The 26,393-nt window shown below is 44.5% G+C and overlaps 1 protein-coding gene across 1 annotated transcript; it reads left to right on the plus strand.

The window, feature by feature from the left end:
- Positions 1-4,254: 4,254 nt before the first annotated feature.
- Positions 4,255-25,057, plus strand: LOC115074890 (zona pellucida sperm-binding protein 3-like). Its single transcript, XM_029574848.1, has 9 exons — positions 4,255-4,396; positions 5,029-5,207; positions 7,617-7,729; positions 8,546-8,649; positions 10,438-10,609; positions 12,881-12,992; positions 14,455-14,653; positions 19,411-19,560; positions 24,873-25,057. Exons 1-9 carry the CDS (start codon positions 4,312-4,314, stop codon positions 25,034-25,036), a joined length of 1,278 nt encoding a protein of 425 aa, XP_029430708.1. The 5' UTR covers positions 4,255-4,311; the 3' UTR covers positions 25,037-25,057.
- Positions 25,058-26,393: the final 1,336 nt, after the last annotated feature.

The raw sequence follows: 26,393 nt of genomic DNA on the forward strand, positions 1-26,393 counted from the left end.
CCTATTCACATAATCCCCCCACCCACCTTAAACAGCATAGAATCACAGCCCCTGCTATTCCAATACTGAGAGCCAGTGCTATAAAGATTTCTTTTGCTTATTTTGTCTTATTAACCAGTGTAATCCATCTTTGGGTAATTTACCTTTCAGGTGGTGGGTTAATATGTTACCCAAACGTGCATTAATCAGTCCGAGAACAAAGCCCCCGAGGCAGAATGGTTTGCAGGTGGCATAAACGTGAGCCTTTGAAGAGGGCGAAGGTGGCAGGGCAGAGACTGCTCCCATTCTCACTCATAATTCTCAGTCCATTCACCTCACCTCCCGCACTGCTTCGTTCTCCCGTCCACCTGTTTACCTTCTCCTCCAAATATCTCTTCATATTTGCTGCCTCTTTTTGTGCCTCCGCCAGAATCCATGCAATGGGCGTCTCCCACTGTGTATCCTGGGTCTCTGCTCTTGCACCGGGCAGCTGGGCTACTCCTGTTCCTCTTTGGCACAGGGCCTCTCTTCCTGTAAGGTGAATAGCCTGGATTATGTATGTGCATGGGATTCCTCTTGATATACTTGGGTTGTCCGGACACTGTTGACCACCTGGTCCTGCCCTCCGTCACCCACAGGCTACCGAATCTCTCCAGTTCCCCACCCCCATGCTGGAGTGCAGAGGATTGACTCCCAGAAGATGCAGGAGGCTTACATAGTAACACAGTGTGGTTCCTGTGCCACAAAAGGGCCTAGAGGTTAACAGTGCTAACAGGTTTTACGGTAAAATAGAGGTTCCCCCCTATGGGAAATCTGCAGAGCCTCAAACAGTGTGTAACGTCTGCTGGACCTGCACAGGATGTTGAGAGGGCAAGAGGTTAACCTGGAGCCGGCGGAGGAATGTTCCAGAGCTCTGGGTCATCTGAGTGACAGACAAGGGGGTGCATCCCCTAGGGGCTTGGTCATTGAGCAGAAGTAATGAAAACCCTGACTCTAATGAGTCTGGGAGCTGTGATCCTCACCCAGGATTTCAGAAGGGAGCACAAGGAGGGGGCAGGGATTTTCCTCTAAAAATCCCCTGAGGCCTGAGGAGCAGAGGCAGAGGGTACGATACAGCCTGGAAGTTTAAGAGATAAACCTGTGCTTAACTGGGGCAGGAATTTATCTGTGCCAGGAAGCCAAACTGTGCCAGAGGGAGCTTGGTTTGGGGCTCGGAGGATCCTGATGCTGCACCAGACCATTTATGAGTAACTTTATTTTGCTAACTGATAAAAATAAAGAAATGACCAGGCTAGTTTGTAGGAAAGACTGAGGAGAGACAAGAAACAAGGTAACCAGAAACCCTGCGTTGCTGTAAGAAGAAACTGTTATCTAAGGAGAGGAGCTGTAAGGAGAAGAGTTAGACTTTTTGGAACTGTAATTGTTTAATTTCTGCATCTGCCTGAGCTGTCACTGTGTTTTATTCAGAATATTCTTTAGCGCACAGCTCGAGTCTGGAGAGTGGTTTGATTTTGGGTGGAGAGTTCTCAGCCTGATACTGGCGCTGCAGATTATCCTCGTGGCGCAGAGATTTCATTCCTGAGACTGGGAAGGTGACGCCAGGTGTACAGGGGGCAACAATAGTAATGATGGCAGAAAAAGACCAAATGGTCTATCCAGCCTGCCCAGCAAGTTTCCTATGGTAATCACTGCCGGTCTGTGCTGCTTATCCCCAAGCCTTAGTAATACTACTAGCAACATTTTTACAGCATGAGCAGTGGTCACTGGAAGCGAGGAACCAGCATGATGGCCTTGCGAAGGGATCGAATCTCCATAGCTCTTTGCTGAAAGCAACGGTCTACCTTCCCATCTAGTTGATGAGCCCCTCCAGGGATTCCAGAAGATCTCAAGCTGCCAGTTCATCTTTAATCCTGGGGTTGACGCCCTCCAAGAAAATAATGTGGAAGCCATCCTCCTTCCAGTCGAGTTCAGTTGCCAGGGTCCGAAACTCAAAGGTGTATTCCGCCAGAGAGTGGCTGCCCTGGTGTGGGTGCAAGAGTTCTGAGCCCATGGTAGCCAGTCGGCCTGAATCCTCAAAGACATTCTGGAAAGTTGTGGTGAACTGTTGTAGGTCTCTTAAGAGGGGGTAAGCCCAAGCCAGGGCCTTGCCTTCCAGGAAGGAAAGTATGTAATTGGTCTTCACGGTGTCATCTGGAAATGGAACTGCTTGGAGCATAGAATGCACATAGCAGTGCTTTAAGAACCCTCAGCATTGCTTGGGATCCCCTGCTGAAAACCAGATGCTATGGTCCTCCTACCCTTACACTGCCCACTAGATCTTGGGAAAAAAATAGGACTTGAGTAGGGACCTTGTGAAGCCCTGCACAACTAAAACACAACAATGAAAATGCTGAAAAGCTATACTTGGTGTGACTATTTATTTGTGCACATGAAAGTTGAGAAAATATGAGTAAAAGCACTGAATGTTCTTTGAGTTTGTGTGGCTATCAGGACCTGTTATTTTTTGCTGTGATTGCTGATGCTCTTTGCTGCCCCTCCAGAAACTGCCGCTGTGTGCATTCCTTCCCAACCAGCAGCACCGAGACCCACACACACAGCTCCACCATTGCACCTAAGTCCTTCCCTACAGCTCTTCCTGCTTTTCCACTACTGAGAACCCCACACAGCTCTGCCCATGCACCTCCTTCCTGCCCTATAGCACCCCCTACTCTTCCAGGTCTGAGACCCACGCACACATCCAGCCAGGTATGCTGCAACCCCCTGCCGTGCTAAAGCTGTTCCACTACTCCCATTGCTATTCCACTACTAAGATCCCCCAACCAGACACATCTCTGCCAATGCATCTTAGTTCTGTCCTATAGCACCCCATGTTAGCTTTCCTACAGCAGCCCATGTTAGCTTTTGGGTACTTGCCAGGTTCTTATGGCCTGGATTGGCCACTGTTGGAAACAGGATGCTGGGCTTGATGGACCCTTGGTCTGACCCAGTATGGCAGGTTCTTATGTTCTTATTCTAGTGCTGCTCCCTCACCCCTCCCGCTCTCCAGCTCCCTTGTTATTCTCTTCCTCTTTGGTGTCTGTCTGTGTTGGTACAATAGAGGCTTGGATGAAGCAACCTCTTGTTTTGATAATTTACTCTATCTACTAGCAAGGGCTTCTGCTTTTTCCAACTCCAGGACACATCTCTAGCCCCGGTCCCCAGTAGGGTTGCCAAGTGGCTCCAGATTTTCAGGACAGGTTGATTCAGTCCTCGTTTTACCCCATTGCATGCTGGAACATATTCTGATTTCCCTATTGCCTTCCCTAAGAAATCAAGATGAAAATTACTTGTATGCAGGGGATTAAAACCAGGACTTATCAACCTGTCCTGAAAATCTGGAGCCAGTTGTCAACCCTAGTCCCCAGCCCCACCATGTCAGGATCTTTCCAATAAATGGTATTTCGAAGTAGAGATAAATAAATATTCTGGGCAAGAGGAATTCTCAAAAATTAGTAGTGAGAGGGAAAAACATCTTTCAAGTGTTTATTTTGCAGTGACCCTAGTTCTCTCCATTAGTCCTCTGATAAGGAGACATTAGGGTGACCATCTGCTTGCAGGTCACGAGTAACAGCTTTGCTAGTCCTAGAATCAGAGAAGGTGATGGTAGATTAGAGCAGCAGCAAGTCTGCACATTACCCTGACCATGTCGTGAGTTTCCACACTTCTCGCAAAACATTTTAGCCTGAGGCAATTCCATAAAGCCTTTAGCAAGAGCTGAGAAAGCAGAACTGACTCTGCTTTCTGTGCCTGTGGTGGATGCATCTTCAATCGTTAAATAAGAGACACAAGATGCAAGTGTGGTGAGCAGGTTAAATCAGTGCAAGTGTAAAACTTGTGAGCAGCGGCACCGATCTGTAGTCACTGCCCAACCTTGTATCTTTCATGCACATTCAGAAGTCAGGATGTGAAGGATGAACCGCAGCTCCTGCTGCTACTGCTCACAGGTTTCAAACCTGTCCTGTGATGAAAGGGAGATTGATAAATGCTGCTAAATGAGGAAGAAAGGCAATGCAGAAACAGAGCGCGTGCAATCAGAGTGCAAGGGAGAAAGCCCTTTTCATGTAAAGGAGAACGAAATCTTGCAGCCTGTTAGGAATAAACCTGCCTCTGGGCCGCTGCGAGGTGGAGAAATCTCCTCCTTGATGCAGCCTGAGAAGGGGGTTACCACGCTGGGAAGGGAGGCACCTGGTCGTTAATGAGTTAATTGAGCCGGGATTACTTAGGATCAGTATAAAGCAGGTGGAGGGCGGGTTTGCTGCTTTTCTTTGCTTCTCTGAAGTTGGGGGGTGAGCGATGAGGAGGAGGAGGGACCGAGCTGTGGGGGCTCTGCTGAGCCTGTGCTTTGGGATCTGTTGGGTCTCTGCTCAGAAGGCTTCGGGTGAGATGTGATCAGAGGCTTAGAAAATGTTTGTAAGGGGTCCTGATTCTTTCTGCTAAATGTCAATAGCCCACGGGTCCTGTTAGGGAGCGGACGCTGCAGCAGGTGTCCATGGAGCTGGCCGTCTTCTTCCCTGCTCTGCTGTGACAAATGTTCTTGAAGTGATGAATGGGTTCTCACTCTAACAGGACCTGTGTGTGTATGCATGGGTGCATAATATATTATATAAAGCCATGTGTGCTTGGGTGGTTTTTGTTTTTTTGTTTATTTTTTATGAAGTGCTTAAGTTCTGTAACTCAACTTGTATCTACACTTTTTTTTTTTCCTAAGTGCCTTAGTCACTAAATCCAGAGTGTTTCCTGTCTCTTCCTCTTGGTTTACAGCTCCTCCATTCTAGAGGGGACTGTATGCACTTTAGGTCTCCTAAAGCTGGCTGCCCAGAGGATTAGGAGTCTATTAAGTTAAAGTGAAAGCTGTCTTGAGTTCTGCCTTCTTTGAGGCTGCTAAGAAGTGACTCCTGGCCTGGTTTTTGCTAGTGTCCCACAGCAGTGACTTGGGGAATCCTGGCCTGGGTTCTTCTCATTGCCTGCTGCAAGCTGGCTCCTTACTCCTTGTGTTTCTCTTACTAACAGTGTCCCTGAGCTGTGGCAGTTCCCGGTTGGTGCTCAGAGTAGCCGTGGATCTCTTTGGGAATGGAGTACTGGTGCGACCTGAGGAGCTGGTGCTTGGGAGAAAGTGTCCCGTGACCCAGCAGCACCCAGATCACTTCCTGTTTGACTACCTGCTGCAGGACTGTAGTGCTGTCAGGCAGGTGAGGAGTTCTAGCTTCTTATTGTCAATCTTTCTGCCTTGCCAAATAAGTATCTGTTCCTGCCTACCTGGTTTGCACTTAAATAGTAATTGTAAATAGTTTCTCAGTTACACAGTTTATCTTGTTGTTGTAAGTTACTGTACACTTTGTTCCTGTTCTATGTAAGGGTATTCCCAACTAGTTATAAGTTACATGTAAACCGATACAATGTGCAAACGGTTGTCGGTATATAAAATTCTCCAAATAAATAAAGGAATGTGGAAGCTATGCTGAGATATTTGGCTTCCATCTGACTGCCATGTTGCCTTCTCTCCTAACACAGAGCTGGTAACAGTTACCATCCCAGAGGTAGCTGCCTGCAAACTGCAAGGCAGAGAGACCATGTTAGGCAACAAGTAATATCTATACCCTCTTCAAGCCAAGGAAAGGGTAGCGCAGTTCTTTAGCATAAGGGACTGGAAGAAAGTGGGTGCTGAGAAGTTCAAATCCTGCTTCTCCTGTCCATGCTGCTTGTGACATTGGGTAAACATCACCTGTCCCTGCTTAAATCTGTGTTCCAGGGGAGCTAATGTGGTTCCCTAACTCTGCTCCTACTCTGAAGATGTCAGAGAAAGTGGGGTGGAGTGGAGACTGCTATAGATAGGAGGCCAGCTAGGGGAAGAGCGTATAGGATACAGACTGAGGGCATAGGTAATGCTATGGGGTGACAAATGACCCCCCTCCAGGGCTCTTATAGGAAGAGCAGCCAACATACTGAGCTTCTCTCTTGTTGCTGCCACTGGTGCCTTTCCCTTCTGTGTGTAGAACTGCCTATGTGCTCTACATATTGAGTGCCCCATGGGAGGGAAAGGCACTGGCAACAAGAAGGAAGCTCCAGACGCTGGCTCATGGAGGTAGGAGAAGCTCTAGAATCTCTGCCAGAAATTTCCAATCAGGAAACCAGCAAACCCTGGAAAGCCTTGCAGAGGGAGGGGGATAGGGAAACTGCAACAGAGGAAGAGCATTGACTGGTGAGCTAGAGCCCTGGAAGAACAGTCTAGAAGCTTCAGGTTACAATGGCAGTACAGAGTTGGGGGGATGAGCAGGGATTTAGGACACAACTTCCCCTAGCACCTCCTTACCACTGCAGCCATTTTGCATTGGGTGCCCCAGAGAGGTGGATTGGTGCATGCATTAAGGGGACAGGTGCTTAATCATGAGCACCCCTTGAACATGCATTGATATTGCATTGGCCTGTAAATATCTGTAAGACTCCTAGGCGAGCCAATTTTCCACAGCTACTTTGAGGATCAGGTTGGGGTATGCCTATCATAAAGCAGAAGGTAGAGTAGCTTTCTGAGAAACCCTGACAAAAAGCCCAGAATCTGCAGATTGTAACTAATACAATAAACACCCACAGTTTTACATTTCAACATGAATGATTGGGGCACCAGTGTGGTAGTCTCTCTCTTCCTGAAAGCATTTCTAATGGGTTGGCTTTTTTCCTAGTTGGCTGAGGCGTAAATCTGTTGGCAGTGAGTTCTTGATGCATTGATCTGGATTGTAAAACTGTAGGCAGCATCTAGATCCTCTTGTGTGGGTAGTGCATTCACAGCTGCATTAGCAAGACTTTCTGTAAGTCAACTGACGTTTCAGGAGGTTAGACCTGTTCATAGCCAGCAGGGATACACCCTGTGACAAGTCAATGTGAAAACGTTCTGTTTCCTAAATTCTTTACTTCTGCCCGCAAGGGTGCAGCCTGTTGGCAGGTGTTAAATTCTTACAGGAATGGGATCACATTGGTCCATGTCAATGACATTTGCATGTACAAGACTGTTCTAGAGCAGCATAGGAGGCCAGTTAAAAGCAATTGCTTAAAATGTGTAATTGCCACCTGCTGACTTTTCTTGGGGGGGAAATGGTGCACAGCTCCCAACAGGAAGGGGTATTTGATTCCTAAAATGGACTGGGGCAATGACTACAGATTCCCTTGCTGGGATTTTCATCTCAGCAAGAAGTAAGGAGGGTCCATTAACATAACATAAAAAATTGCCATGCTGGGTCAGGCCAAGGGTCCATCAAGCCCAGCATCCTGTTTCCAACAGAGGTCAAACCTGGACATAAGAACCTGGCAAGTACCCAAACACTAAGAAGATCCCATGCTACTGATGCAATTAATAGCAGTGGCTATTCCATAAGTAAACTTGATTGATAGCATTAATAGAATATCTGCAGTAATCTGTAATGGAAGGCTGCAGTTTTGTTTAAGGCTGAGTTATCAATGGTGGAAATGTAAAATGGACTCAATGGGGAGGGATTCTGTAATATGAAGATATACAGTAACTTTCCATTAGGTGTGGTGGTCTTAAGACTTTGAACAGGGCATTTCTTGAGTCTTATAGGGATTTATTTCCCCTCCTTCCACTGTAGTTTCTGCAAAACAGCATCCATTACAAGAACCAGCTGCATTATCGACCAATACACACAGGGGGCATTCAGCGTGCCAATGCTATATCTGTCCCAGTGAGCTGCTCTTACCCCAGGTGAGTCTGGGCATGTGGGGATGGGGGAGTAGCTGTAATAGCCAACAGTAGGGAATAAGGGTGGCAGTCCATGCCAGTCAAGTTGAGCTTTCGGGACTACTGCTAGTCCACTGAAAAGATAAGTGGATTTATTCTCTTTAACAAAAAAAAGTTGGAAAAGAGACTTTTTTGAAAAAAAGATCAAAAGGGCGGTAAAAACAAAAAAAGAATAAATTTTTCATGAAGCACCTACTTTATTAAAGACAAACAGCGGCGTAAAAATATGGTCTTTTCTTAAACGGGTAACCCTATGATCGTATTCCAATTGGGCAGCCAAGTTGGCAGTTGTACCTAAAAGCAAAAAACGCCGGTAGGCGGAAGTGTGCATTAGCCCATAAATGAGGGTATACCTAATTGAAAAGTACCATAATATATATGTGACTTCATTGTGATTTTTGAGATTAATTGTCACAATTTTTCCAGTTTTTTGTCCATTATAGAGTCAAGTAGGGGAGGCAGCAATCACATCCCATGCTTCACACCACCATGGAGAAGAGCTGTGGCTTTTTGGATTCTGTTGCATGGATTCTGTGGCATTAGAGCAGGCCGAGAAGCAGCCAGCAGGCTCAAATCTTGGTTGGAGTTTGTGTGATAGTGTCACTGCACTACCTGGCTTGGGTGCCTGGGGGTCTGATGTGCCCTGGGGTTGTCATGCATGTATGGCCGACTTGGGGGGAGACACATGTATATCGGATGATCATGTTTAGAGCTGCCATGCCTCACCCTGGTTGAAGGAACTGCTACCCTCATCTTCTCTGGTACATTTGTTTTTCTCAGGACTGGCAATACCTCTTCATTGGGTGTTCAGCCTACATGGGATCCCTTCAGATCAACATATTATGGCAGGGGGCAACTTGACTTTGCACTACAGCTGTTTGACAGTAAGTGACTAATGCTGTAACAGGACTCAAAACAGGCAAAGCACAGCCTGCTATCTGTTCACACCCCAGTCCCTCAACTCTTGCAGAAGTTCTCCTTGCTTTCAATGCCCAGAGAGCTTCCTTAGTTCATTTCTACCATAACGCAAGATAAGGCATCTGCAAGTCATTAACTTTAGTTCATTTTCCCCTGAATGGCTGCTTTGAGAGATGTATAATGTAGCTCAGCTTACCTACATAATCTGTAAACCAAAGCAGCTTTGAGCTGGGAGTTCAGATGCTTGAGTTCTCTGCTCAGTGTAGTGAAGGCACTCGAGCCACAAGGCCCTCTGGATTATAAAGTCTTGCTTGCTGTGCATTTTTTCAAATTTTGTTTGGGTCAAGTGTTTACTGCACGTTCTTAATTTTGGAGTGCAGTGGGGTCTGATTAATGGGGGAGAACTAAGCAGTTCTCCAATCTTTTTATGCTATGAACATACAAGCCTGATTGCCCTTGTCCAGCTGGATCATGGACTGAATCCTGATGCACTCGGTCTAGAAAGCAAATCATGCAGGTGTGGGTTCAGTGCTGTGACTGAGTCTTAAGAACATAAGATTTGCCATACTGGGTCAGACATAGGGTCCATCAAGACTCCTGTTTCCAACAGTGGCCAATCCAGGCCACAAGAACCTGGCAGGATCCCAAATGTTTGATAGATTCCATTCTGCTTATCCCAGGGATAAGCAGTGGATTTCCTATCCTAATTTAAACTTCTCCAAATCAATCACACCTTTTTTTTTGTATTTCATTAAAAACTCCAGAGGCCTTTACTTGCTCAAGGGTGCAACACATGATCCAAACATTAAAATTATTAACTTTAGATCATACAAACATTTGCTAACTATTCAAACATTTGGAATAAACAATTACCTGCTATTAAGTTGACTTAGAGAATAGCCACTGCTATGACTGGCAATGGTAACATGGAATAGACTTAGTTTTTGGGTACTTGCCAGGTTCTTATGGCCTGGATTGGCCACTGTTGGAAACAGGATGCTGGGCTTGGTGGACCCTTGGGCTGACCCAATATGGCATGTTATGTTCTTAAAGCATAGTGATGCATGACAGAGCTTGTTCTGAGGTTGGATGATCACTAGTTCAAGGAAAAGACCTTCCTTGTCAAAGATAAAGGAGTCACACTTTGAGAAACCCTTGAGTGAATATCCCAGCACTGTCTTAGTCATTTTAACTCTTCTTAATTATGAAAAGATATTCAGGGTGGCTGAACCTGTTTCTCATATAGTAGTACAATACCCATAAGGTCATTCCTATCACTTAGCACTTCCATTCTGTCTATGGGAGAAGAAACTTGTGAATCAGGTCCTCAGGTTCGAGTTTCCCTTTTCAAGAAGAGCACAGCCTCCAGCTATTTTTTACCTTTCTCTAAGCCCTCTTTATGGACTCTTGAAATAACCCTAGTAATCATGAAGCTCTGTACTCTTAAACTAGTGAAGCCTACACACACCTGGCCAGCCTCCTTCTGGGTCTGACATACAAGTCACAAGCCTAAGATCTTAGGGCTTCCCAAACCTGTTCTGGGGACTTCATAACCAGGTGGGTTTTCAGGACATCCATAATGAATATTATAGAGTTTTTGATATGCAAACTTCTCATGTACATTCAGTGTGGATAACCTGAGGTCCCTAGGACAAGTTTGGGAAGCCCCGTCTTAATTCTGGCAGCATTGCCTGAGCCTAAAAGGCAATACGGGACGTATAAGTGATCCTCATGAGTCCCTCCTGTATTTCCAGGTACCTGGTCTGCTCCTCAACAAAACGTACACTATTTCTTTGGGGACCTACTGAATATCCAGGCATCAGTGGCTGCCTTGCACCACATGCCCCTAAAGATCTACGTGGATGAGTGTGTGGCAAGGCCAAGCATGGACTCCACCCTCAAGTATGAGGTCGTCACAGATCATGGGTGAGTAGCAGGAGAGTGAGCTCTTCTCATAACTACAGAGAAAGCAGTAGTTGTGTAACAGCATCTATGGGTTTTTTAACTGTAAAATGGTAAAATTCCTTCTGACTGCTAATGCCTTAGGATTACAGTATGGCTCTGCGAATAAGGCAGAAGTGGACAATTCCAGTCAAGAGCCAACCTGAAAACCAGACCTGTTTGTGGCTCTTGCAATAATGGTTTAAAAAACTAGAATTACAGAATTGCACTTGAGTGCAATGTGTTTGAGACTGGCATCCTGAACAGACTGAAGTCGCATTTCATTTTATAACCTATGGGACAGGCTGCCTTCAATCAGAAGCTAGGGTTGTACTGGCAGTGTAATTCATGCTGCTAAGTTAGGACTATGAATCTGATTTCTTAAAATCAATGCAAGGTATGACAGATGAAAGCAGTTAGCATACATTGATCAAAGTTTGTGTGGTCTTAATGGAAGCACTGTTTATTTGCCAGAGCTGAATTTAAAAGCTATTTATAAACTTCAATATTTAACAAGCCCAAAATACTTTGTAGAGAAACATTGAGGATTGTGAATGTCACCTCAGACCATGACTCCCGTTAGCATAAACGTCCTCCATATAAAGAAACATGTGGGGAGGAGAGAATTGGGATGACAAACTAAAGGCATTAGCATGAGGTAACAAAATTGTCCTGAATATGTAAACAGGCCTATCACTGGGAGAGCATGGGAACAGATGAAGTTTTTCATGCATTTAAGAAGGATCAGGAGAAAAAACAAATCTGAGCAATGTTACACTTGCAGGGATAACAAGAAAAAGTGTTCACAACTAACAGCTCTCCAAGTGACAAACTCTCTTCTCCTCTCTTGCATAAGTCTAGATCTATCAGGAAGTTCACCTTTTGACCATATATAAAGGAACATTTAAATTTCTGAAGTACAAGGATATTACAGGACTCCTATCTGATTATTGAACAGGCAACTCTTCATTTTTATTCTTGAAGCTTCCAGAATTTCAGGTTTAACACTGCTATAGCCGCTTGACCAGCTTGTAGAGAAGAGCATGGTGTGGGTGAAGATATTAATTGCAGGAGAAACGTGCAGAATTTCAGAAATCTTTTTTCAAAGTCACCAAAGGGAGCTGGCCCATTATTTTGGGAAAATTCAGTAAAGGTGAAGCCTGCAAGAGGCTTTCTCCAAAGCCCAATCCTGCTAGAAAAACTCCTATCTTGAACCACCGAGGACTTCTCTTGTACCTTTAGCCACATATTTCAATGTGGCAAGCGGATTCACATGGACCTGTTAGTAAACCTTGTCTGGAGATAACAGTATCCATGTCAATAACAGACAAACTTTGACAGACTTGCTCCATAAATGCCCAAATAGCATCCAGTGTTACCACCTCCAGTTTTATAGGATAGCAGGTAACTTGCCCAGGTGCCTGAAGTAGCAGGGAAGTCACCAGCAACCTGAAAAATCAAAAGCTGCAGCGGGGGGGTCTCCCTAAGGCTTGGGCTCGACTGGGGACCTCACCAGCCACTCTAGATGTGAGCACAGAGCTCCAGTTCCTCCTCTGCCCCTGCCAGCAGGGACGCTGAGATCGCGTCATCCATCAGCACCACTGCAGCTTCTCCAGGGGAGCTGCACCTCTCAATCAGCAGGGGAGGGTCTTGTTCTCTGGAGTGAAGGGAAACCTCCTCCCTAAGCTGGGCTGCAACAGGGCTTACTCCTCCATAGATATAAGAATTGATAAGTTTGCCATCCTGGCAAGTGAACAGGCTCAGGAAAAGAACCCTTCCCCTTCAGCACTGTCATTCAAAGGAAATGACAGGGACAGCTGCCGCCATCGTGCTCCTCGCTAGAGTGGAGCTCTGTGACCTGCAGCAGCTGTTCTAATGTGGCACCTTGACTTGCTGTGGTGCTGGTCACTGGCCAGCCCTGCATCCCTTGCTGTAAATCTAGTACCACCCAGCAGGAGACTCTAGACAACTCTATCTATAGTCTTTCCAACCAGGATGAGAGTTAGAAACTTCTGTTCTTCAGGTGCCACAGGTGAAGACGGACAATGGATCCTATGACTGGCTCGCTAGCAAAACTAAAACCTCTCCTGAGTAAGACAGGGCTTTAAGATAACACAACTGTCTGAATTAAGTGCTAGCACGGGGTCTGGCCAGCTTGTTTTATGCTCTCCTCTGTATTTCATGGGCCTCCTCACTGGGTGTGTTCATTCTTTGTATGCAATGAGTCTAGAAGAGCTGTTTCTGACTTCTCCACAGCTGCCTGGTGGATGGGGTGCAGGGTCGCTCCAGGTTTGTCAGCCCCCGGGGAGATCGCTTCCTCCGCTTCCAGCTGGATGCTTTCACCTTTGCAGGGGTCCCAGACACACAGGTATCTAACGGAGTAACTGGCTTTCTGCTCCTGCACTGCAACCTCTTGAATCCTCGTTTCTCCCAAACCAAGGGGACTCTGCAGCACCGGGCTGTGCCCATGGCTCTGCAGAAACATTTTGTTTGTCAATGTGTTTATTTCTAGTTTGAATTTAGCTTCTATAAATGTAAGGGCATAGCCAAACCAGTTTGTAGTGCTTCAGGTTTGGGCCAGCATATGAGGCTATTCTAAGGTTTGTAGCGCTGCTGAGTTCACTGCCCAGCTTGTCACCTCAGTCTTTACTGTACGACTCTTATCAGTTTTTGTGTTGGAAACTGTGGTGCAGTAAAGCTCTCAAAGAGATGTTTAATGTGATCAATGATCTTGCTGCTTTACTAATGTAAAGTCCTGCCATAACAGGCAGAGGAGGCCTGTACGTGGGCAGCCTTCTTGCTGGGAGTGCAGGGTCTCCAGCTCATAAAGACTGTTCATCAGCACTTGCAGATACAGCGAGTGCACACAGGGTTAGTGTGCCTGCTCTTACATGCCCAGTTACTGAACCATGTAAAAGCTGAAAGTCATTTAAATTCCAGCTTTCCTTTAATCCATTCCTAAATGCCAATTTTGAGATACTAAAGAACCTAATGAAATGTGACATCTCCCAATAAAGCCGTGTAAATGTGCGTGAACTCGACTTACGCAGGTACAGTTTGGTCAGTCTGACATTGAGTGAAGCCTTTGCACGCACGCTGTATCTACCAGAACATGCACGCACAGTTATTGAGCTGCAGACCCTGCATTCCCAGCAGCAAGGCTATATCTGTACAGGCCTCTCCTTCCTGTTATGGCAGGCCTTTACACTACTAGTGTAAAATATAAGGTCATTGATCACAGTAAATCTTTCTTTTGAAAGATTTACAGCAGCACATTCTCAGACAAGAACTGGTGGTCATACAGTAAGATTTGTGCCTTTTATCAGCCTGTATGGCCACATCTCCTGACCATGTGGGAATGAGCATTGCACATTTACAAAGTCTACATGCACTCAGACTGCTGGAACAGCACCAAGGATGCCACAGAGCCAAGTGCACTAGATTAGTGGAAAAGGCCTGTCACATGACGGGCAAAGCTGACTGCAGGGGGCCTGATCTAGGCATGGATTTAAGATTATGGTGCCCACAGTGGTAGATGGTATTGCCCCCCCTGAAATTGGAGCAGTACAGAGTCCCAGGTCCTGGGCACTCAAAGTACCTGCCTATGCCATCTAAATCCTGACCCCAGCTCTCTGCCAGCTGCACAGCCGGGAGCAGCCCCACTGCTGCTTGCTCTTTCAGTGCTGAACTGCACATGTGCACAAGCTGCCTTTATATAGTGAGTTTTACTGTTTTATTGAACTACACTGTAATCCACTAATCTTTTCCAGGATGGTGGGTTAATCTTATGCCGCAGGATTCATTTAATGTGAACCAATCTCTTGCTTCAGATCTTCCTGCTTTGCCAGCTGAAGGTGGTGAAGGCTGACACTGCCATGACCCAGCCTCAATTAAACAAGGCATGTTCATACCACAGTGCCCATGCTGCCTTCTACTCAGAGGAGCCAGGGGAGGACTGCTCGTGCTGCGCGTCTGCCACAGGCTGCAGGGCCACGGGGAGCAGGAGACGCCGTCAGCTGGCACAGAAAGGCAAGTCTGTGAATGAAATGCAGGGTTGGGATTGCTTCTTGGTTTCGCTCATGAAGTGTGGTCCTCTCTCAGCTACCCCTTTAAATGGGGAGCACACTCAATACCAAGGCTTAGTCCTGTAAAACATCTGCATGAATCCCCAGGGGGAGAACTTTTTTCCTTCAGAGCCCAGGGCATTTAGATGGTTAAATACCAGGGAGACCTAATATATAAGGTACTAAACTATTCTGAAACACTATCTCATCAAATCGGGGAAAGGTTGCAAACTTCAGTCCAACAAAGCCAAAAGTAGGTATTGAGTTTCATGCGGGGATCCCCCCCCACTCCTGTGACTAAAGCTCCCTTGAATGGATGTTGGGCTCCCTGAAATGTCTCCTTCTCACACTGCTGTGCACCTCTAGCTCCTACTGCAAAGATCTTTGTTCTCACACACAACTCAGGGTCTTCCCAAGAAAGACAAACCCAAGGTGAAGTTTATTTCCTCAGAGCAGGGCTCTCTCCTCCATGCTGCTGGCTTTATCAGGAAGAGCAGCACAAGAGAATTGACCCTTATCCACTAAAGGACTCTCGTCCAAAGATACAGAGGCCAGAAGGCAGGGTTCCCCTTCCTCCAAACTCCTGCAGAAATGAGATGACTTTCACTACGTCTAACCCTCTGACAAGAACCTTCCTTGGGCTTCTCAGACCAAACCCTGGACTGCAACAACTGTGGCTCCTTCTAGCAAATGGTTCAGTCCACTCGACTTGCCCCACATTCTGCTGGGAGTAGCATAGGCCTCTTTACACGAAACATAAACCACTAACGGGGGTCAACACATTCTAAGATGGAGCCCTCACAGATGGATCTTTTTTTCTCAAGTTTATTGAAAACTGGAATACTCTCTTCCAGATTTATCAAACCTACCTGTTATAAATGGGGAAATAACCCAGGACTATCAAAACAAAACCTAAATGCTAGGTGAACAGTGCAACTGCAAAATGGGGAGAAATCCTACAAGTTGCAGGGCTGTAGGAATCTTATCTAGGGCAGACAAATAACAAATGCATTACATGTGTGGCACAATTCTTACTACAGTCACATACTGTTATATATATATGTTATATGTAGCTGTAGCAGCTGAATGATCAACTGACATGGCAGTTCAAGTGTCAAATGAACATATTAATGCTCTGCTTTTGCAGACATCTATTTAGAGTATCTACTGCAGACCACACCTGGTGGTATGTACAGAGGCCAAATTAAATCAAATTCACTGTTGCCGTACTTGTCCTGGGATTCTGAGCTTTATATAAAAGGAGATGGTGACTTCGGTGTTTTGTGGCACCAGAATTGATTCCACTTGCCTGCTTGGGGAGATGAGCCCTCAACCAGGACAGTTAGGATACTTCTCATTGCTGTGATTATTAGAAATGTCAGTATTTTGGATGGACTTTGAACTGTGCAATGTTAACTTGACACATTTGAGAATCTGTTTTACTGTTGGAGATATGATTACCCCAAATGCATTGTGGTTATTAAATATTGAAGGTGTCTTATGACATCCCCACTGCATCTGTGCCATATGCCTCTGACAATTGATCTCTTGGTAAGTTTTTGTTTTTTTTGGCAAAATATTTTTTAGTAGCTGTATATAAATACAAGCACATTGAACAGAGAACCAAACAAGTATCTCAGAGCTCACAGGCTCTAATACCATAAAACAGCATAAAGGACTTTGCACCTATATAAAATGTACATAGCCACTGCTTTTCTTACCCCCATAATTCCAGCAGATCATGCATGCCATTCACACTACACAAACCTCACGCCATGACACTTCAGTTTGCCCCAAACCTGATAAGCTTTTAACTGCTGCAGTGAATTGAAGAATCCTCCCACTTAGGTGAATATCCCATATCTTTCAGATTGTCAAAACCTAGCTGCCATGTGCTTAGTGGATTTCACATCTAAGCATTCCACATGCATAACTGTAACCATCCAGGATTCCCACTGCTGTAATGTAAGCAGAGAATCCAGGCTCCATCCCAGAGTGCTGAAGAACTGAAAAAACTGGACCTGCTTGCTATACTATCAGTAACATTGTCATGGAGACTGGAGGGTTGCCAATTTTAATGCCGGTCTTTAAAGGGATCAAGGGGTGATTAGGAAATGAGACCAGTTAAGTCTGACATCAGTTTCTACTAATTTGCCTGGCACGATCCTAGAGAACGTTGCTGAACACATTCATAGCCACACAAACTTGCTACCCTTTTTGAGGGTGTGAATAAACGTGAGCCAGTTGATACACTAAATGCTTTCTGGAAATCTAAATATAAAGTCTCTGAGATTTCTTGGGAAACTAGAAAGTAATGGGATTGGTGGTAGTGTCCTCTTGTGGATTGCCAACTGGTTAAGAGAAAACAGAGCAGGGCTAAATGATATGAAAGAATAGTGGAGTGGCCCAGGGATCTGTTCTGGGACAGATGTTTTATAATTTATAAATGATCTGGAAAGGGAAACATTATCAGATTTGCTGATGAAACAATTCTCTTATGAATGGACAACTGGATTGTGAGACATTGCAAGAGGACACTGCAAAACTGGGAGGCTGGGCATGCAAATGGCAAATGAAATTTAATGTAGACAAGTGCAAAGTGATGCACTTAAGGAAGAGTAACCCAAATTATAGCTATAAAATGCAAGATTCCACATTAGGAGTCACCACTGAGGAAAAGGATCTAGGTGTCATCGTTGAAAATGTTCTGCTCAGTGTGCAACAGCAGCCAAGAAAGCAAATAGAATGCTAGGGATTATTAGGAATGGAGAATAAAACAGAACATAATGCCTCTGTAGTGACCTCATCTTGAGTATTGTGTGCAACTCTGGTCACATCTCAAATATATAGCAGAATTAGAAGATGGAACAATCCCTATGAAGAGAGGCTAAAGAGTTTAGGACTCTTCAACTTGGAGAAGAGACCACTGAGGGGAGATATGACAGGTGGGTATATAAAATGAGTGGAATGAGAACAGTTTGTTCTTTCAAAAAGTACAAAAATCAGAGGGGACACAATGTTACTAGGTAATACATTTAAAACTAAGTGTTTTTTACTCAACTCATAACTAAGCTCTGGAATTTGTTGCCAGAGGATGTGGTGAAAACTACTAGTATAGCTGTTTAAAAAAAATAAATTGGACCTCTTCCTGGAGAAAGAGTCCATTAACAATTAAAAGGTAGATCTTAGTCTGCATGTGTGTCCATGTGCACATATGGACATGATCATTTTATAATGTGCACGCGTTGGCGTGAGCATGTTATGAAATAGTTCCCATGTGCACATGCATACCAGATTTTAAAATCCGTGTGGGTGGATCGGCACTCACGTGTGCAGGGGAGGGACATTTTCTAAACTGCAAGTAGGCCTTCCCAGTCTCCTTCAATTAAGGAGCAGATTGGAAGGGAACTTCCCTACACCCCTAATCCTACTTTAACTATTTAGTTTTGTTTTAATACTTCAACTCGGTGCCCTAGGAATAAATTGTCCTTAGCCAGTTTATGGCATTGGGTGCCCAGGAGAGGGGACTCTGTCCATTAGGTAAATAGATGCTCAATTCTACAAGCACCTGTCTTCCTAACTCGTGCACAGCCAGTATTTAGGAAAATGGATGCTCGTAAATTGAATGTCCATTTTTCATAACCTGATTGGCAAGACTTTTTTTATGTTGCTGCTCAATATCCTGCTTTTGCCAGGATATTAAGAGGAACCACAGAAAAGCAGTATTTTTACATACGGGATACCAGCTATTAGCTTCAATTAGGCATTTACATGTGATAAGCACTATTAGCTACATGCTGGGTTGGACATGTGTTGGACACGCTAGTCCCCTTATGGCATAAGGGGTTAAGTGTGCTAACCTGAGCGCGCACAGTATTGCATCAGCCTGAATGTCTCTCTGCACAGAGAAACTCTCTTTCCCCCGGGATCTCTAGCAGCACTAGATGAGTGACCCTTTTGATGGGCTTTGCCTTTACTCATAGCTTAACTCAAACCTTTGCTCTGATGTAGTCTTGTTCTTGTCTTTGAATCCCTGATGGGAGGGATCCCCTGGAGTAGGACTCCTGCTCCAGTAAGGAAGGAAGAGCAGTCAGAACTCCCTCCTGGATCTCAAAATGAACAAAATGAGGATACCACTGGAGTGTGACCCTACAGCAGGTCAGATACCCCAACCTCACTAAGGATATAGGGGGGCAGGAGCTGAACAGGCCTCCAGTAAGGCTTCTACCACTTAAAAGGTTAAGTTACAAAAAATATATCCCGAGGTAGAATTCCCACTGGAGAGGCAAAACCCTGCCCAGGTTCACCAATCGGGGCCTGCAAGCTAACCTCCCCTATCTACCTCTGAGCACAACGCACAGGACTGCCTCTCTAGTGGTAGTGAGACCCTTGCTTTCAAAAGCTCACCAGAGGGATGTTCCGGACCTTGCAGAAGGACCTGCATTTGAACAAACCTTTCCTATCTTGCACTAGATTTATCTCTTATCAGCCAGGGCTTAATGGTAACAGAACTGAGTCTGTTACACTAATTGTGATTCTCTGCCACACAACTGTAGGTGTCTAGGAGCACAGAGTATGCAGTGTCTTCGAACAAGGAATCTTTTGAGATTGGAAGGCTCAGGAGGGACTGACATCTAGTTTCACCATTATAAATATTCTACAGGGATAATAGAAGAGAGGGTTCTTGCTGTATCTGTACTAAACTTCTTTATAAACTTTCAGATTCTCCCTGGGAAGCCAACATCTCACTGGGACCCATCTCAATCATGCAGGCTGAAACTGGTTTTGTGACGCTGGAGTCCTCCCAGGAGCAGGCAGTGATGGTGCACATGTTGGCTGTAAATGGAGTCCATGCAGCACACAAGTCCTCCGGTGGGTATTGAGACCTTCCTTTAAACTTGGGGAGCCATCTCTGGGTACCATTGTCCCGAGTCCTGATAGCTCAGCAAGCAAGCAACTCCCTGCAGTGTAGGGGGGGGGGGGCAATGGTCTGCTGACCAGAGCTGTGGCCACTTAATTTATCTGCTTTTGCACACATCCATTTATCCAGAGACATTCTAGACAAGGTACCAAGTAACATCAGAAACATCCTAAAACAATGAGCCAAACCCACAGAGCCTCAAGTCTAACACTTTCCTAAAGGGGTAACAAAAAGAAGCAAATTGTTCAAAGCAGCCCATTTCCTGGTACCCACAAGCTGCTTGTGTTTCTACAAGAACATGAAGGACAACACCAGTTGATTCTGTAAATAAGCAGCCCTCCTACCCTGAAAGCTCACATCTTCCACTATCTGGGGGAGGGCCCCAGCTGGAAATCTTTGCCTGGCTGTCTGGTATTTGAACTTGTCATAGCTTCTGAAGCAAGCTGCAGATGACTCTTCCTGGGCTAACCAAATGTCTTCTCAACCCTGCCTTGGAGGTGCACACCAAGCCAGTTGGGGTTTTCAGGATTGCAAAAATGAATATGCATGATTTGCATATTTATTAAGTTTTTCTATACCAGCATTCGCGATAAATATCGCATCATGTCGGTTTACAATTAACAAGTGGATAGGGAACAAAAAGGTAAAAAATAACACTGATCATAATAATAATAATAATGGTAGTAATAAAACATTAAACAAGAGAAGGCTAAAGAATGCAGTTACAATAAAACAAGGGAGTAATACAACTTGGAGCATAGAAAAGAAGCAGGGGTTTAAATAGAGAGAACATATATGCCAGTCCATGTGCTTAAAGCATTAATGAATTGCCCTTATGAGGTAGGGATATTAATTACCATGATTAAGGCAAAGTCTGAGCGACTAGTTAATAATGGAATAGGTTCAGTTCAGTTCAGGAAAGGCTTTCATGAATAGCCACGTTTTGAGTCTCTTCCTAAATGTAGGAAGGCAGGGTTCCTGTCGCAAATCTGGTGGAATGGAGTTCCATAGTGTTGGTCCTGCAGTGGAGAAAGCCCTGTCTCTGGCGGTTATGTGCCTCATAGATTTGGAGGGTGGTACTTGTAGGGTTTCTCTATAGGATTCTCTGATTGGTCTGTTGGAAGTAAATTTTTTGAGAGGAATTTGAAGGTTGAGCTGAGTGTTGATGTATAGCTTTGTAAATAGTGGTTATGGACTTATATATGATTCGGTAGTGAATTGGCAGCCAGTGCAGGTCTTTGAGGATTGGTGATATGTGGTCTCTTCTCCGTGTGTTAGTTAATATTCTCGCAGCCGTGTTTTGAACCATCTGAAGGAGTTTAGTGTGAGATGAAGGAAGACCTAATAGTAAAGAGTTGCAGTAATCTAGTTTAGCAAATATTGATTGCAGAATAGTTCTGTAGTCGTGAAAGTGGAAGAGTGGTCTTATTCTTTTTAAGACTTGGAGTTTATAGAAGCAGTCCTTAGTAGTTTGATTTATGAATGCTTTTAGGTTTAACCTGTTATCAATGACAGCTCCCAGGTTTCTTACTTGTGGAGTTTGTAAATTGGGTGGAGGATTTGTCGATGTTACTGTTTTCAGATGAAATTAGGAGTTCGCTTTTTGAAGAGTTTAGTATTAGATTAAGGTTGGAGAGGAGTCCATCAATTTTAAGACAGGTTTCCCAGAATTCTAGAGTTTTGGTGTAGGATTCTTTGACGGGGATGACTATCTGGACGTCATCTGCATAAAGAAAGTGTTTAAGGTTTAAATTAGTTAGCAGTTGGCAAAGAGGGAGCAGGTAGATATTAAAGAGCGTTGGTGAAAGGGAGGAGCCCTGTGGAACTCCCGTAGATGAAGAGTAGTGTTGAGATTCTTTGTGAATTTTGACTTTGTATTTTCTGTTCCCTAAGAACGATTTAAACCACGATAGTGCTGTTCCTGTTATTCCGATGTTTGCTAATTGAATTAGTAGGGTGGAATGGTTAACCATATCAAACGCAGCTGAGAGGTCCAGGAGGATCAGTAAATAAGTGCGACCTTTATCCAGGCCCATGATGAGGTAGTCGGTCAGGGAAATTAGTAGTGATTCAGTACTTAAAGCTTTTCTGAAGCCATATTGGGACGGGAACAGAATTTTATGTTCCTCGAGGTAGTCTGAGAGTCTGGAGTTAACTAATTTTTCCATTCCCTTGGCTATGAAAGGGAGATTGGTAGGATCATTAGGATTTAAGTTAGGTTTTTTTAAGAGCAGTTTGATGGATGCAATTTTCAGGTCGTCTGGGTAGATTCCTTGTGCTAGGGAACAGTTAATGTCTGTCAGAGCCTTGGAGATTGTGTCTGGTATTAGCAGGAGAAGTTTGGATGGGATGTGGTCTAATGGGTGAGATGAAGGTTTCATTTTCTTCAATGTAGAAAGTATCTCAGAAGTAATGGGTTTGAAGGATTGTAGAGTAATGTCTTTGTTGTGGTGGAAGTATGTGTTGGATGGCGTTGAAGTGTTGGTTCTCAGCTGTGTTATTAGGTTGGAGATTTTGTTGCTAAAGAAGAGGGCCAACTCCTCTGCTTTTTCTTGTGCTAGGTAGGCAGGGATGTCAGGAGTCATGGTTTGCGTTAAATTAGATACATAGGCAAAGAGGGCTTTGGAATCAAAGATAATATGGTGGATCTTCTGTGCAAAGAAGTCCCTTTTTGTTTTTAATGTAGCGCTTTTGTATTGGTGGAGTGCGAGTTTGTAAGCAGAGAGGGAGGTCTGTGTTGGTGTTTTCCGCCATTTGCTTTCCTTCTGTCTGAGGGAGTGTTTCAGTTTTTGAAGTTCTTCTTTAAACCAAGGTTGTCTTTTGGAGGTGTTGTGTTCGAGTTTTTTTGTTGCCAGAGGACAGAGATTGTTAGCTGCTGTTTCTGTTATCTTGGACCAAGAATGGAGGGCTGAGTTGGGTGAAGAGATGTCTGAGTGGGAGTTCTGGGCCAAGATGATTGTGTAATTCCTTGGATGTGCAAGATTTCCTGTATATGAATTCAGGTTGTGGGACAGGTTTTTTGTTTGTTCTAGCAAAAAGGCTGACAATATTAAATTATGGTCAGACCACGGAACTGGTTGGCATTTGGGTGGGGTTGATTGAGAGATGCTAGAGTTTACAAATATTAGGTCCAGGGTGTGACCTGCTCTATGGGTAGGTTTGTTTATGATCTGCTTGAAGCCTATGGCCGACATGGCGGTTAGGAAAGATTCGCAATTGATTGAGAGAATGGGGTCATCGACGTGTAAGTTAAAATTTCCCAATATTATGGCGGGATGCATATACTGCAGATCTAGTATTTGAAAATCTCACTTTATATTTCTCAAACCCAATTGGCTAGATTGTGCCTCCAGAACAGGATTAGGAAACAGGTTTATACCTGGCCATCCAATGTCCCTAGCAACAGTGCTGTTGGGTAGCCAGGATTACACCTAGTTAAGCATAGAATAGTGGAGAGGAGATGGCTTTGAAAATTCATGCCTCAAAGTGAAAACTTCCAGAGGGGTAGCCTTGTTAGTCTGTAGTAGCAAAGACTGAAGCTGGTGGTACCTTAAGATTTTGAGGTACTAGAAAGACCCATAAGTGATGGCCAAAAGCAATTTTGAGTGCAAAGTTCTGCACCAGCCCCCAAGGAGCATGAGCACAGCAAGGGCCTGACTTTAAAAATCATTTACATGCTTAAAACTGGTTTTGCACTTTACCCATGTAAATGGGCTTTTGAAAATTGCTACAATATATGCCATTGAATTGCCCATAGGATATCAATGTGTAAGTGCACTCTTATGTACATAAATGGCTTTTAAAATTGATAGTTACATATGTGTAACTTTTTTTTTTTTTAAATGACCATCGATGTGCACAATTGACTTAAGCATGTGTGTCCAGACTTGCAGGAAATGCACTAATCACTGGAATCTTAACTTCAATTTTGCTTCAGATTTGCATTGCCAGTGCCCAATTTTGGGTAGGAAACTGAGGCAAGTGTGGTCTGATCTGGTCCTAGGCACATGGGGAGGTCCCATGCAAGGCCCTGTGACCTCCAGAGCTCCCACACAGGGGAGACCTTTTTTAAGGTTTAGTTTTGTACTTGTGGATGCTCTTCCTGCATACCAGGAAGCCCTCAAAACAAAACTACCCCACATCTACACCAACTCCATTAAAAATTTACTGGCAGGGAAAACAGTCCAAAAATGTCTGAAGTGCCCCACTCTAACTTGATTAAGAAGTCACAAATAACCACTTTCACCACTCTCTACTTCCCCCCCCCCTCCAGCTCTTTGGGACAGATTTCTTTCCAGCCTTGGTTCTTCCTGTCTCCTTTGAGTCCCAGGCTTTGTAGCTGAACCAGTCTGACTTTGAACTTTCCCAGGCTTCCTTTGGTGCCTCCCAGTATACCAGTCACCAGCTCTCCAGAGAAGTTCCCATTCACTCTGGCAGGTTGTTCTTCCTTAGTACCCTTGTCCCAGCTCTTCAGGACCCTCTTTACACCCTCAAGTCTTCTGAACTTCCTCCACTCTCAGGACCCCAGTGCTTAGAATCCTCTTAGGCTATCCTGATAGAGAGAAGGCCCCTCGGGTGCTCTCCATTATGCCCAGTAACACCACTCTTCCAGTATAACTGTCAAATGCTGGCAATTATATACAGAGAACATTTCATGAGTTAGCTTCATGAACTGATCTTAAGGAAGTGACTAGACATTTGTGCTTTGAGAACTTTTTTTTAAACTCCAAGCATGTACTGAGATTCAAACATAAGAGGAAGGGCAACCTAAATGTCCTATGTGCAACAAGCCTTTTGTTAGCAATGACACTTTAAGATCTAAAAACAATGTGGGCATACAAGCAATGGCTCTCCCCTGCCAAGTCTTGGTTTAGGATTTGTGTTCACACAAAGGATAAGTTGGTTTGAAGTAGATTGCATAAGAATAGTTCTAGAATCCTTGCAGGATAGGCAAAGAGCAATATAGAGCAGTGTCAAGAGAGCTGCTGTCTGCCCTCCCCCCTACTGCAGTATTTGGGCCCTGTTTGGGGATGGAGAGTATTGAGAAACAATGGAGGGCTATGAGGTCTTCCCCGTCCAGCTAGATTACAAGATCCATGAATGCTGATGGGCCTCACTGGTGTAGAGGCAGGGAGTGAAAACAATGGGATTGGGTTAGGACCTTGGTGTGGGATGAGTTGGCTAAGCCATTGTACAGGAGGGTAAATGGGGAGGGATCCAATGAATGTGGCTTCATTTCTAAGCAATATGACTTTCTTTTCAGAGTCTTCTCTGGATGGGAAAATGCTGGCCTTGCCTCTACTTGCCATGCTGGCCTTTATCTTGGGGTTCATTGTGTGTCGCCATGCCACTCATGGAGGTCATCAGCAGCTTAGCACTGTCTCAGAGGATATACTGGATCAATTTGCAATGCATGGAATTCAATAAAAACTGGATTCTCCTTGTAAACTGTTTTTATTCTATAAATGGTGCTGGAAGGAATTGAGCAAGAATAGAGGCTTCCAGCATCTCATTTAGAGATGAGATCTTCAGACTTTTAGGCTGCTTTCTGCAATATAATACAATACTTCGTTTATAAGAAACTTTATAAATAGGGCAGCTAATCCAAACTTTTGGGCCCTGTAAACACCAGATTTGCAGTCCAGCTATCCTGGGTTCTTGTGTACAAAGGTTTCTTTAAGAACAGGTGCCAATCTGGGTCAAACTAAGGGCCAAGCCCAGCATCCTGTTTAGAAGGCAATCCAAGTTACAAGTACCCAACAGGAACCTAAAGCAAATGTGTTGCTTTCCCTAGTTTACCTGTTAATACTATTATGGTCTTTCTCCAGTGACTTGGCCAAACCTCTGTTAAACCTTACTGTTGCCTTCATTACATCCTTTGGCAACAGATTGTTGCTCTTGAGTAAAACAAGTATTTTTCAAATCTTAGTATCTGAGAGGGTAACATCCTTTGGGTCACTAGAAATGTCCTTTTCTTGGAATGCAGAGGGCTGTATAACCTCACAATTTTTATACATCACCATAACCCAAAAGTAAAGGTTATGGGAACTCTTTTTTAGGGAGATCCACTATGGCAGTCATCAGAGTGAGAATTGGGAGTTCTTACTGCAGTGTTTGCGTGGGAAGCTTCATCGTTCCTAGTGAGGCCCACATACCTGAATTAGATTTCCAGTTGACATAAGATTACTATGGATTAGTGGGTAGAGGCAAGCCCAGATGTACCCAAATTTACATATACTCAGGTTTCTCCATAACAAAAGGGGGTGTGACTAATAGGTAGCACTGATACAAGTTGATAAGAGTAATAATGCAATCGAATCTTTCAGAAAGGGCCTTTATTTTGGCTGTCAAGACATGGTATCAGAAAATTAGTCCTCCAACATGGCTGTTTTGCTGTTAGGGGCCCTTTAGATATTTCTTATGAATTGTTCCTTAACTGGAGATTTAAGCCAAGAGGTATCTGCATAAAGTATACAAGCAATTTATAAAGCTTTCAAGCATAAGGTGTACCTGAACTGTGTAAGACTTCAGCTAATGTGCAGTTAGTATATCTGGTTTGGAGACTGGAAACATGGAGTGTTAATTTGAAACTACTGACTGACTCAATCGATAGGGCAGTGGAAATCTTAATCTTGGGTCAGGCCAACAGTCTACAGGCACTGCTATGCTTGCCTAACACTCATGGAATTTAGCTGTAGGGAACTGCTGGTTCCCTGTACTAAAAGGAGTGTACCATCGAGCTTGGGGCGGTTTGGGTTTGTCAAACTAGAGCATACCAGCTATA

The sequence above is a fragment of the Rhinatrema bivittatum genome, chromosome 13 (genome assembly GCF_901001135.1).
Source record: "Rhinatrema bivittatum chromosome 13, aRhiBiv1.1, whole genome shotgun sequence".
NCBI classification, from domain to species: domain Eukaryota; kingdom Metazoa; phylum Chordata; class Amphibia; order Gymnophiona; family Rhinatrematidae; genus Rhinatrema; species Rhinatrema bivittatum.